Below are 11,324 nucleotides of genomic sequence, written 5' to 3'. Positions count from 1 at the left end.
TTTAAAATATACAATGTATAGGCTCCAATGCACTCAGTACTGGTGTTAGGTTGTTAATTATTTAAAGATACAATCACCAATTTATCTGACGATAAATATATCGGATAGCGATCATGCAGATTCACTTTAATGGAGACATTATAATTTTGTGATATATTATTGATACCTCCTCTTTCAGATATCAAACGGTCTTGATCTTGACATCACATTTCCATAGCAGTTGTATTAGTACAATTTATAAAATTTGCCTCCTAAATTATGTTAACAGACATCAACAACCTATTCAATAACTAAAAGTTCCCTTCACTCTGTTAATATCTAGACTCATTAATCATCCCTGTATGCAGTATGACATTTTGATACTGCACATTTGGGCAACACATTATGCTAGCAATATTTATTGCACTGGGCAGGCTGCCATGGACGGTAAGATTCATTAAAATCAAAAGGGAACAAATATGACATCCTGGTTGTCCAAGACAGAGCCCTTAACTTGGGATCAAATTAAGTATTATACATATATGAATGATTTCTGAGCTCTAGCCCAGTGGTTCTCAAAGTGGGGCCCAGGGACCCTCAGGGTTCCTTGAAGGGGTTCAAAGGGACTGAGTTACAGTTACAGGCCTGTAACTCTGAGTGTACAAATGGAACCAAATGGACCTGTAATTATGATTTAAGTATTTGTCCCGTGTACACTCACACACACACTATATATATACACACACCCACACAGGAGTTAATACAAAATAATTACACTGCATTTTGTTGCTAAGCAAAATAGTTTATTTACTGTGGTCCTAAGCCCAGCCTCTGTGATCACACTTCGTACATATTATACCTAGAAATGTATCCACATTGAAACACAATTAAGAGGAACTTAACAGCAAACTAACTGTCAACATTTCAGTAGCAACACTCTTTTTTTACATTTGTTAATGTGTAGTTTAGGAATAGCTGTTAACATTTGTACTGTGCAATAGCATGTATTTTTACTGTGCAATAGCATGGATTTGCATTGTGAATCTACCTGCTGGTATACACACAGTTAATAATTCACTATATCAATGGGTTTCTGAAACTCTTCCCAGCAAAACGAGCCGCGTCTCCAAGCTCCTCTTCAATTCTAAAAAGTGCAAAATAGTACAATAAATGTCTTTGCTAAGTTTGCCCTAGCTTAATTTTAATGCACTTCATAATGTAAAAGTACTCATACTTCATATTAAGACATGTTAATTGTAATACGAGTTCACAAGATAGCATGTACAGTATATCAGAATAGAATATCGATAATGCCAAAAGACAGAGCCAGAACTAAGACTTGTACATGATTAGGGGGAAAAAAGATGGAACAATGATTCCTTAACATTGACAATATGTTGAATCAGAAATAAATAGATTATGAAATGTACCTGAGAATCTGGTTGTACTTGGCCAAACGCTCAGAACGACAGGGTGCACCGGTCTTGATCTGTAGGGGTCAAATGTTAATATCTCTAATCAATGTCATGTTAACATCTCTTCAAAACAAAAAGGTATACATTAATTAAAGCAAAAGGCTAATTCCATGTTTTCAGTCTTTGTGCAAATTATGGCATTATAAGGCATTTCAAATTATGGCACGGCATCTTTGTAGACCTGAAAATGTATAAAAGCACATCATTTCCCTATATGAAAATGGATACCTCTTTCCAAATATTTTATCACCTGACATGATTATTAATGTTGGCTTGACACCGAAAGGTACTTTTTTTATGTGCCTCCATACAACAATATTAAATATTTAAAGAAGCAATAGTGTTTTTCCATCCTTTAATGTGCTGTGCACTGTGCGAGAGCCCTCATGATCTCTTTTCTATTCTGAAAACACAGAACAGAATTAAACAAAATGTAATACCTCAACTCCTACATTTCTAGGTGCTTGTCAGGGTGGGGGGGTGGGGGGGTCCCCAGTTCAGATATGATTATTTTGGGGGGGGTCGCAGCCTGAAAAGGTTGAGAACCACTGCAATATGGCACATGAATGTAATCAAAAAGTGGAACAATTATAATCTCGGGAAACGCTAGCCTATACAGTGGGTGCAGCAGGACTCCATAAATGGTTTGCAGCCTACTTTTTTTTAAATATACCATGTATAGGCTCCAATGCACTCACTACTGGTATCAAAGGTTGGTGATTATTTAAAGATACAATCAACAATTTATCTGACGATAAATATATTGGATAGCGATCATGCAGATTCACTTTAATGGAGACATTATAATTTTGTGATATATTATTGATATGTACCTCCTCTTTCAGATATCAAACTGTCTTGATCTTGACATCACATTTCCATAGCAGTTTTATTAGTACAATTTTTAAAATATGCCTCCTAAATTATGCATTTCAAATTATGGCACGGCATCTTTGTAGACCTGACATTTTATAAAAGCACATAATTTCCCTATATGAAACTGGATACCTCTTTCCAAATATTTTATCACCTGACATGATTAACATTGTTGGCTTGAGACCGAAAGGTATTTTTTTATGTGCCTCCATGCAACAGTATTAAATATTTAAAGAAGAAATAGTGTTTTTCCATCCTTTAGTGTGCGAGAGCCCTCATGATCCCTTTTCTATTCTGAAAACACACACTCATAACAATCAAAATTTGTTATAGGAGACTCACCTGTCCAGTGCATAAGCCGACCACCAAATCAGCAATGAAGGTATCCTCGGTTTCTCCAGACCGATGGCTGACCATCACCCCCCAGCCACTGGACTGAGCCATCTTACACCTGCATTACAAGATGATGGAGGATGACATTTACTAAAATAGGTTTGTCAAACTCTTAAGTAGCGCAGGGTTTTTATATAGTATAAAACCTGTAATATTTTAACAATCTACATATAATAGGTTTCAATGAAGTGATGACTTACGCTTTCAAGGACTCGGTAACGGAGCCAATCTGATTGACTTTCAGAAGGAGGCAGTTGCAGGCCTTCTCATCCACAGCCTTAGTGATGCGTGTGGGATTGGTCACTGTAAGGTCATCTCCAACAATCTGGATGTCTGTACTTCCTGTGAGGTTGCTCCAGGCTGCCCAGTCATCCTGGTCAAAGGGGTCCTCGATGGACACCACTGTGGACGAGAAAGTATGGTTCTAAAATACAGAAACTTCTCTTTGAATGACAAACAGATTACAGGTTCAGTTTTTTTGTGCATTTACGTAAGACCTCACATAAGACCACAGTTAAAACAAGTCCCCAGGACTTGTTGTGTTATCCTTTTAGCTTTAATGTCTTTTACATTTACATTTCTGACTAATAAAGTATTCAATCAAATTTGTAAATGTTAAGCATTTGTTCAACACTTCATAAGGAAATATTCCAGATCCTTGCCCTGCTGCAAACTACAATTTGGCATTTTATTTAGCTTTGACTTCAGAAAAAAAGAAAATGGATTGCATATAAACACAGCTCTTTCAGCATCGATTACTATTAGGTTACCTGGATAATCCTTAACAAAGCTCTTGTAGAGGTCAGACAGCTCATCAGGTGAGATGTAGCGGCTTGGGTCATCAGGCGACTTGAAGTCCAGATCATATTTCCCATCCCTGTAAAATTCAGACGCTGCCACGTCCATTCCTATCACAATCTCATCTGTGTATCCTGCTTTGGAAACGGCCTCCTTTATCAGCTCCAGGGCTACAGGGAAACATCCAGAAAGAAGAGGCATGAAGTATACATGTCCATGTTCAATGTGAAAGTAAATGCTGTAGTGTTTGCTCTACATATCCTAGTTCTGAGCAGTAGACATGACATTGTATTCACATTTGCAAAAATTGAAACAACTCTTCGGTTTTATATTTTCTCCCAACAACTCCCATCCACCCCACCCCAGTCCTCCCCAACCACCCAACATTTTTCCCCATAAGGCCGGACATACAAACAATAATACATGTACATGTACAAGATCTGAAATAAATACAGTAGGATACAAAGTTAAGAGACAGGACAAAAAAAAAAAAACACAAAACACAAAACATTAACAATGATAATAGCAGTGATGTATATGAAAAAATAAAACAAGTGAAATATATAAATACAAAAATAATAATAATGATTAATAAAAATAAAACTGTAGTCTCAAGTATATAAGTAATGAGCCGAATTAGCTCATTCCATGACCTTCACATGAAATCACCTCCTTATTACCTTAAGTCATGCATCTTGCACCGAATAGAGATCCGCACCACCAAAGCACCCCAGTACCATGTGTTGTCAGTCAGGTGATAGTGATTGTAATCCGCTTACATATGATATTAATGGTTGCCAATGGGTATAGAATTTGTCAGAGGATCCTCGAATTGTGAATTTAATTTTTTCAAGCTTCAGAAAAGACAAAACTCTGAGCAGTTTGTTGGGTGTTGTTTTTGTTTGTAGTGATACATTTGGCCTGAATGCCCGTTTATCGTAAAGGCACTGATTGTAAGCATTTTAGACTACACTTGACAGGTGGGATTGAACACTGGTAATCAAGCTGTGATTCCTTCTTACTGTACCTTCCTGGTTCTCGAGGATGTTTGGGGCAAAGCCACCTTCATCACCCACGTTGGTGGCATCCTGGCCATACTTCTTCTTAATGACGTTCTTGAGATTGTGGTAGACCTCAGCTCCCATGCGCATAGCTTCCTTAAAGGAACTAGCGCCAACAGGCAGGATCATGAATTCCTGCATGGCAAGTTTGTTCCCTGCATGAGATCCACCGTTGATAACATTGAAGGCCTGTAAGGAGAACAAGAATGGTGAACCGTATTGAATTTACAGGAGTTTATCAAATGTAACAATGTAAAATATGAGGAAGCTTTCCTAATGCTGGTTTTAACCACATTAACCCTATTTTGGGCAAGTTTTCAAAACATGACAAATGGCAAAAATAACCAATCTACAAGCTAGGTTATTTTTGCCATTTGTCATACAATGACATATAGGGCTTAAGTGGTTAATGTGTTAAAAGAGAACACTCACCGGCACAGGCAAGATGACCTCTGGGTTGCCTGCAAGGTCAGCAATATGACGATAAAGGGGGACTCCTTTCTCTGCAGCACCGGCTTTGCAAACAGCCAGTGATACGCCCAAAATAGCATTTGCTCCAAATTTGGCTGTGTCATGAAAGAAATAAAAAAAGAAGCTGGTTGGGAACATATCCATACTAGCAAAACCGCATGCTTTATTTGGCATTATATTATTTGGAGTTAACCACTTAAACCCTATAGTCTTAGTAAATTGAACATTATGATCTTGAACCCGAGTTGGCTCTGTACATGGACCGCTTTTTTCCCCTCTACAAGAAATCTCTTTGCTAAAAATAGCCAATCTACAATGCATTGTGAGCTTGTAGATCTGCTAATTTTTGGCTAATGTTACCCCAGAATATGGATGGTGGGGTTTACGCGGTTAAGCCTAATTTATACTCTGTTGCACAATGCTGTTGCTCATCAGCTGCTGAAAAAAAGCATTTATTTTCAACAAGAGACAAGCGAGTATAAATGAGGCTCATGCTTCTAGTTAGGCCAGTTAGCAAAGTATGCTTATCATAACTTACACTTGTTCTCTGTGCCATCCAAGTCCAGCATTATCTGGTCAATTTTCTCTTGCTCAATTACAGATACATCCTGATTGGAGGAAAAAAGCATGGAAAGGTTAGTTTAGCTTTATTTAAATGAAACTAATAAAAGTTTATATTATGCAATATTGATATCTGCCCAACACAAAGAATTGCACAGTCTTACCTGGCCAACAAGAGCAGGTGCAAGCGTTGAATTAATGTTTTCCACAGCCTTCGAGACCCCTGTGGCGAGGAGAATTAACATGTTACTGTCGTTTCAAAGAAAGTACTGTATACAGTAAAGAGTAGAAGTGCAAACCTCACACATGACCTACATACGTTGCATAGGAACCATGCAACATTTGTTACAAATGTTTGAAAACAAGACATGCAGATTATTGAGGCAGCTAAAACAGCCCATCAAATCTTTTTTTTCCCATTTTAGCAGCATACAAATATGAAATAACAACGATCGACATTCACATATCATACAACAATCAACATTCACATATCATATTAAATCAATCACACAGACTAAATTGTGCAACCCACATGCTGAAATGGCAGAATTTATGAATCATATCAGATTTGTCAGACAGCAGTCACGAACAAACTTTAATGTTACGATCACTATAGACTGCTAGACTGAGTGCTGGTTAATCTCAAGCAGAGTGATGAAAACTCACTAACTTACTTAAACCTTTTCACATCTGGAAAAAGAGATGGTGGAAGGGTTAATCCCTGATTAATACTTTGTCGTATGACAGTCTCCTGTGCTGAAAATAGCAGATCTACAAGCTCACAATGCGTCACACCGTGACGCATTGTGAGCTTGTAGATCTGCTATTTTCAGTAGACACCATCATACGACTGAGTATAAATTAGGCATTAGGACAGCAGGGAATAATAGTATAAAGCACCTTGCCTAAAAACAAAAAGTTGAAATTAAGGAGGCAAATAATCATGGACAATCAATTATAATTAATGAAGGACAACCGATTTCACACAGTACATTTAAATCCTTCATCCACATTCACCCAAGAGCCCACATATTATACAAACCTTTCCCGAGGTAGCGAGACTTGTCATTATCCCTAAGCTCCAGGGCCTCATAGATTCCGGTGGATGCACCGCTTGGTACAGCTGCCCTGAACAGACCTGCAAGATGTCGGCCGCAGTGTAGAGATTAAGAAACATTATTAAAATATTTAATATTTTTGCAACAATTACAATGATCGTGCAACACTGGAGCACAGTACACTATTCGAGTGTCAATTAATACATTAATATACGATAAAAGCAGAATGACCAGGTGCTCACGGAGAAAACAAGTTATATAAAAGTGTCGGTGGCATTCCTGGAGAAGATCCAGGCACTCCGAAAGTTAAAAGAGGAGAACGGGCTTTATTAATTAATGAAGATCCGGGCAGTCGGAAAGTTAAAAGGCTTTATTAATTAATAAAGCCTGTTCTCCTCTTTTAACTTTCGGAGTGCCCGGATCTTCTGTTTTTATTAATATAGCCTGTCAAATAATACATGTTTGGAATTGCAACATGGGCGGGGGAAAAAAAGGAAATTGCAATACATGGGGCGCTTTAGTCAGTATTGTGCAAAGAATCTGATTCGATGCCAACCTCTGTAGTACACATTCTATTATGTTGTAGGAAACCCAAATTAACCTTTTTCGGTGTAAAGATCAACTTCTACCGTGGGGTTTCCACGGGAATCGAAGATCTCCCTGGCATGGATCTTGATGATAGACATGGTGCAGAATCCTGAGGAGAGAAAAGACATTTGATTATTTTACCATTACCTGGAAACCCCCCTTAAACCAGAAACCAAGAGGTATAATCTATATCCACTCTGAATCAGATCATGTAAAGTGATCAAAACCCCCATACCATTGGCTTTGGCGTAAATAATGGTAGGCCTACCTTGTTTACACTGCTTTCTCCTTATGGCTTACTCACTTGAATGTCCTGAGTCTGACTCTGACCTAGTATATGTAAGCTTAGCAGAACTGCTAACATGTTAGCTAGCAGCAGCCTAATTGGATTAGAACGTCCTCATCTGATTAATCACATGACAATTGAGTTGCAACACCTACTAACTGTCAAAACGGATTACATTTCCCATTGCAGGATGCATCCGTCTATGCTACTCAATATTCAAATCTGAAGCCTCGGTCTGTACCATGCAGCCATATACTGTATAATGTCTGCCAATACACTGCTCTCACATGATCCACTTGATATTTCCACGTTTGTAAATACTCTTGGCCTTGACCATATCAACCTTGGTGTCCCTATTTCAGAGGCATGTCATTATAGGCCAGGTTTAATTGGCAGATCTACAAGCTCACAACGTGTCACATTGTGAAGTGTTATGAGCTTGTAGATCGGCTATACCGGGTAGCTCAGTCGGTAGAGCACTCTACCGCCTCTTGACCACAAGGTCATGGGTTCGATCCCGGGCACCACCGACTCAGCGAATGAGTATCACGGCTTGGGTGTGGCAAGTCGTGCGGTAAGTATATGGCGCTGGTAGGTGTTGCGCTCCACCTCAGCAATACATCTCCCAGTGGTCTAACGCACTGCGCAACGGGGCTAGACTACGTCACTCCGGCATTCTTAATACTTAGATTTGCTATTTTCATGAGAAAAAAAAATGTAATTGGCCCAGCAAGGGAAGGGACATGTGTGGTCATGGACCTTCACAGCGAGGATCCAACCCAAGATTTTGAAGGGCAATTTAACTTAATTTTCTTCCCTAAAACATTTCCAAGCACTTTCTGTATGACATACGAAGGTCAAAAGTATGTCTCGAAAGAAACAACAAGCACAGCTAAAGCATTGTTTTACCACTTTAATAAGCCCTAGAAATTGGAAGAATTGTGCTCTTGACATGCTCAAAATAAGGACACCAGGGTTAAAGTGGTACAAAAAAAAAGAAGAAGAAAAGAACGTTCACCTTCATATCATCATATCTTTTTAGGTTTATTTTATTTTTTTCTCTGATCCCCGTTTTGGTGAAAAAGCACATTTTTAGATATCATTCCAAACCTCTCAAATTAAAAAATAACATCCATTTTGAATGATGTGGTGCCTCGCCTTGGAGAAGCTAACCTATGTGGTCAGAGGTAAATTAAAGAAATTCAGGGGAAAAGAAATCAATCAAATACATGTTCAATGTAAAGATTAAAGTTCACTCAATGGATCTAGGATGGGTACTGTAACGAGTGCGTTTGTTCCATTTAGGTGCTGTGTTGTCTGCATACCAGCACTGACATCTCCTGACAAGTACAGGCAGAACTGAATTCATGTTTTAATGAATTAATGCTTTGAGCCGTTCATCCACATTTTGTCATCCACGAAAAAGGCCCACCAACAGTTTAAATGTTCAGGGTTTAGTTTAACTATAATACCTGAGATTATGATTAGGCTGTATTTAACTAGAGAAATAAATGATGTCATAACAGACTGTATCTGCATTCCTCTTTTACTCTGTAGCACCATTGTCTGAGATGAAATCTGAGATGTGTGCGGTGTCATTGCCATTTTGCTGAGTCACGTATAACTCAATGACTCCAGGAATTGTCAAGAAAAGAGGATGCTACCCACACATGCATCCTTCACTGTTAACTATTATTTGAATAATATATTTATTCGCTACACTATGAACGTCATAGCCTACTGTATATTTGCCCTACAACACTTCAAAAGTGTCCACCGATCCCCCCTTATATTTTAATTTAAACACACATAACATAGGCCTACGTGTTACCTGGATAACAATGAATAAAGTTAATACTAACTATTGATACTCCTAACCACTTAAACCCCAGCATCCATATTGTGGGGAAAGCTTTCACTGAAAATAGCAGACTGACAAGCTCACAATGCCACGCGTTGTCAGCGAAAGCTTTGCCCACAATAACCCGAAACAGGAAATACACTAGTATTGAGCCCTGATGGACTAGGTCCCCCACATCATGGGGTTTAAGTGGTTAACTTCAATCATTTTGAAAATATAAATGACTGGGATGTTAGCATTATTTGACAATTGTAGGCTACTGTGAGTGACTGTCATGTGTTTTATAATTTGTACAATTGGTTAAAAAAAATGAACTTGAACATGAACTTCTCTGACCTTTATTCAGTCACCCCACAGTCAGGTGAGCACTTTACATTATTAGCTAGCATCCGGTTCGTTTGTAACATGAATGAAATTTAGAAGTTAAAAAGTTATCCACACATCCGACCCTAAACCAAATAGCAAAGCAAACACGCAGAAGAATCGGTACTTGACATCGTTTAAAGAACCACTTACCAGATGAGCTGCTGCTGTGCGGTTTACAAAGTGACAGGAACTGCGGAGATGTTCTTCTGAAGCACCGACCCACTGTCAACCTCCTCAACGCTGTCAAGAGCATTACTGGAAGGGATGGTCGCGCTGTGATTGGCTCATTGGTTGCCATGGATACAGGTTAGGTGGGCACTTATAGGGACATCTGGGCACCTCGTTGTAAATTTGCCTATTTTGTCCAAAATGTTAAAAAACTAAAATATTTGAACAATGGTCTTAGTAATTTAAAGTATACATGATGTGGACATGCACGGTACATGATTATCAGACTTAATTTTATCCTTCAACTTCTTGTTTATGCCCCAAAATAACTGGATAAACAGGTTTTGTAGCAATTTGTAGCAATTGTAGAAATATTAGACCTTAATTGTCGAATGTTTAAGCATGTTCTAATCATATATACTTTACTTAACTTTATTTAAAAAAAGCATCCAAATATATTTATTTTAATATTATTTTGGAAAAAATAGCCAATAACACCGAGGTGCCCACTCCTCCTTGGTGCCCAGACTGCCCACCTATCCTGTTACCGGTTGGGATAGGATATAACATAGTTCAAATGTTCTACACTGACACATGATAGGTAACCTGTTTGAGACAATATACTATGTTTTCTTCTCTGTGAGATCATTTAAGTGGTAATTATTTGACTAGAAAATTAACTGTAGTTTGATGAAAGTCTCATTTTACACACCGCAGCGGTTGCCTGACAACCAAATAGCCAATTACAGCGCAAGTCTGCGCGACCAACCCTCCGGGTTATGGGATATAGATTATAATGGCGTGTTGCAATGGTTGGGTGTGGCCTGTGGGCGCAGAGAAGAAGGATTTCTCTTGTCTTTTTCTCGCGACAGGAGTGGAACAGATCACGAGATTAGCTGCCAAAAACTCTTCATCTCTTGAGCACTGGTTCTCACTGGGATCCAGCCAGGGGTCCTTGAGGGGGTTCCACGGGTGCTTCAGGAACCAAATAAAACAAATGGGGGAAAGAAATCCATTAGAGGTAGGGTTAAGTGATTGTCTTTGGTTAAAATAAGTGTTAAGTAGCTCTGTATTCTGATAGAGTATTTAAGTTAATAAAGTTACTAGTTACTAATTAAGTATTATATTATATTATTATTATTATTATTATATTAATTGTTAATATCCCACCTTTATTATTAAATTTGTCTATTATGGGCTATTTGAGTGGTTTACAGTATACAGACAATAAGCCTCTCTGACCTACTTACTACTTACAGTGAGTATATGTACTGGTGAGAGTGCAGGTACGCAATGTGGCCCTCTCCATCATCAAAGTGTTCACCCCTGCTCTACAGAACAATGTGCACACACTGCGTGCTAGCGTGTATGTGTCCTGATATA

At 38.5% G+C, this 11,324-nt stretch overlaps 1 protein-coding gene across 1 annotated transcript; it reads right to left on the bottom strand.

The window, feature by feature from the left end:
* Nucleotides 1-760: 760 nt before the first annotated feature.
* eno1b (enolase 1b, (alpha)) lies at nucleotides 761-10,025 on the bottom strand. Its single transcript, XM_084062861.1, has 12 exons — nucleotides 9,924-10,025; nucleotides 7,274-7,369; nucleotides 6,657-6,752; nucleotides 5,779-5,837; nucleotides 5,592-5,661; nucleotides 5,015-5,148; nucleotides 4,549-4,771; nucleotides 3,494-3,691; nucleotides 2,924-3,125; nucleotides 2,673-2,781; nucleotides 1,410-1,468; nucleotides 761-1,123 (listed from the first exon to the last, which is right to left on the bottom strand). Exons 2-12 carry the CDS (start codon nucleotides 7,356-7,358, stop codon nucleotides 1,057-1,059), a joined length of 1,302 nt encoding a protein of 433 aa, XP_083918987.1. The 5' UTR covers nucleotides 7,359-7,369; nucleotides 9,924-10,025; the 3' UTR covers nucleotides 761-1,056.
* Nucleotides 10,026-11,324: the final 1,299 nt, after the last annotated feature.

Source organism: Gymnoscopelus microlampas (assembly GCF_963454915.1).
Source record: "Gymnoscopelus microlampas genome assembly, chromosome: 7".
In the NCBI taxonomy this organism is placed as follows: domain Eukaryota; kingdom Metazoa; phylum Chordata; class Actinopteri; order Myctophiformes; family Myctophidae; genus Gymnoscopelus; species Gymnoscopelus microlampas.
Note: the sequence above shows the minus strand (reverse complement) of the source record. Positions and strands in the feature narration are given on the sequence as shown.

What these genes read in the sequence shown, in the direction of transcription:
- eno1b (XM_084062861.1), bottom strand. Translation starts at nt 7,358, where the DNA reads ATGTCTATCATCAAGATCCATGCCAGGGAGATCTTCGATTCCCGTGGA. An exon ending in GTCTCGCTACCTCGGGAAAG is followed by an intron (nt 5,838 to 6,656) that starts GTTTGTATAATA and finishes TCCTCGCCACAG; the next exon opens with GGGTCTCGAAGGCTGTGGAA. An exon ending in CACCTGCTCTTGTTGGCCAG is followed by an intron (nt 5,662 to 5,778) that starts GTAAGACTGTGC and finishes TCCTCCAATCAG; the next exon opens with GATGTATCTGTAATTGAGCA.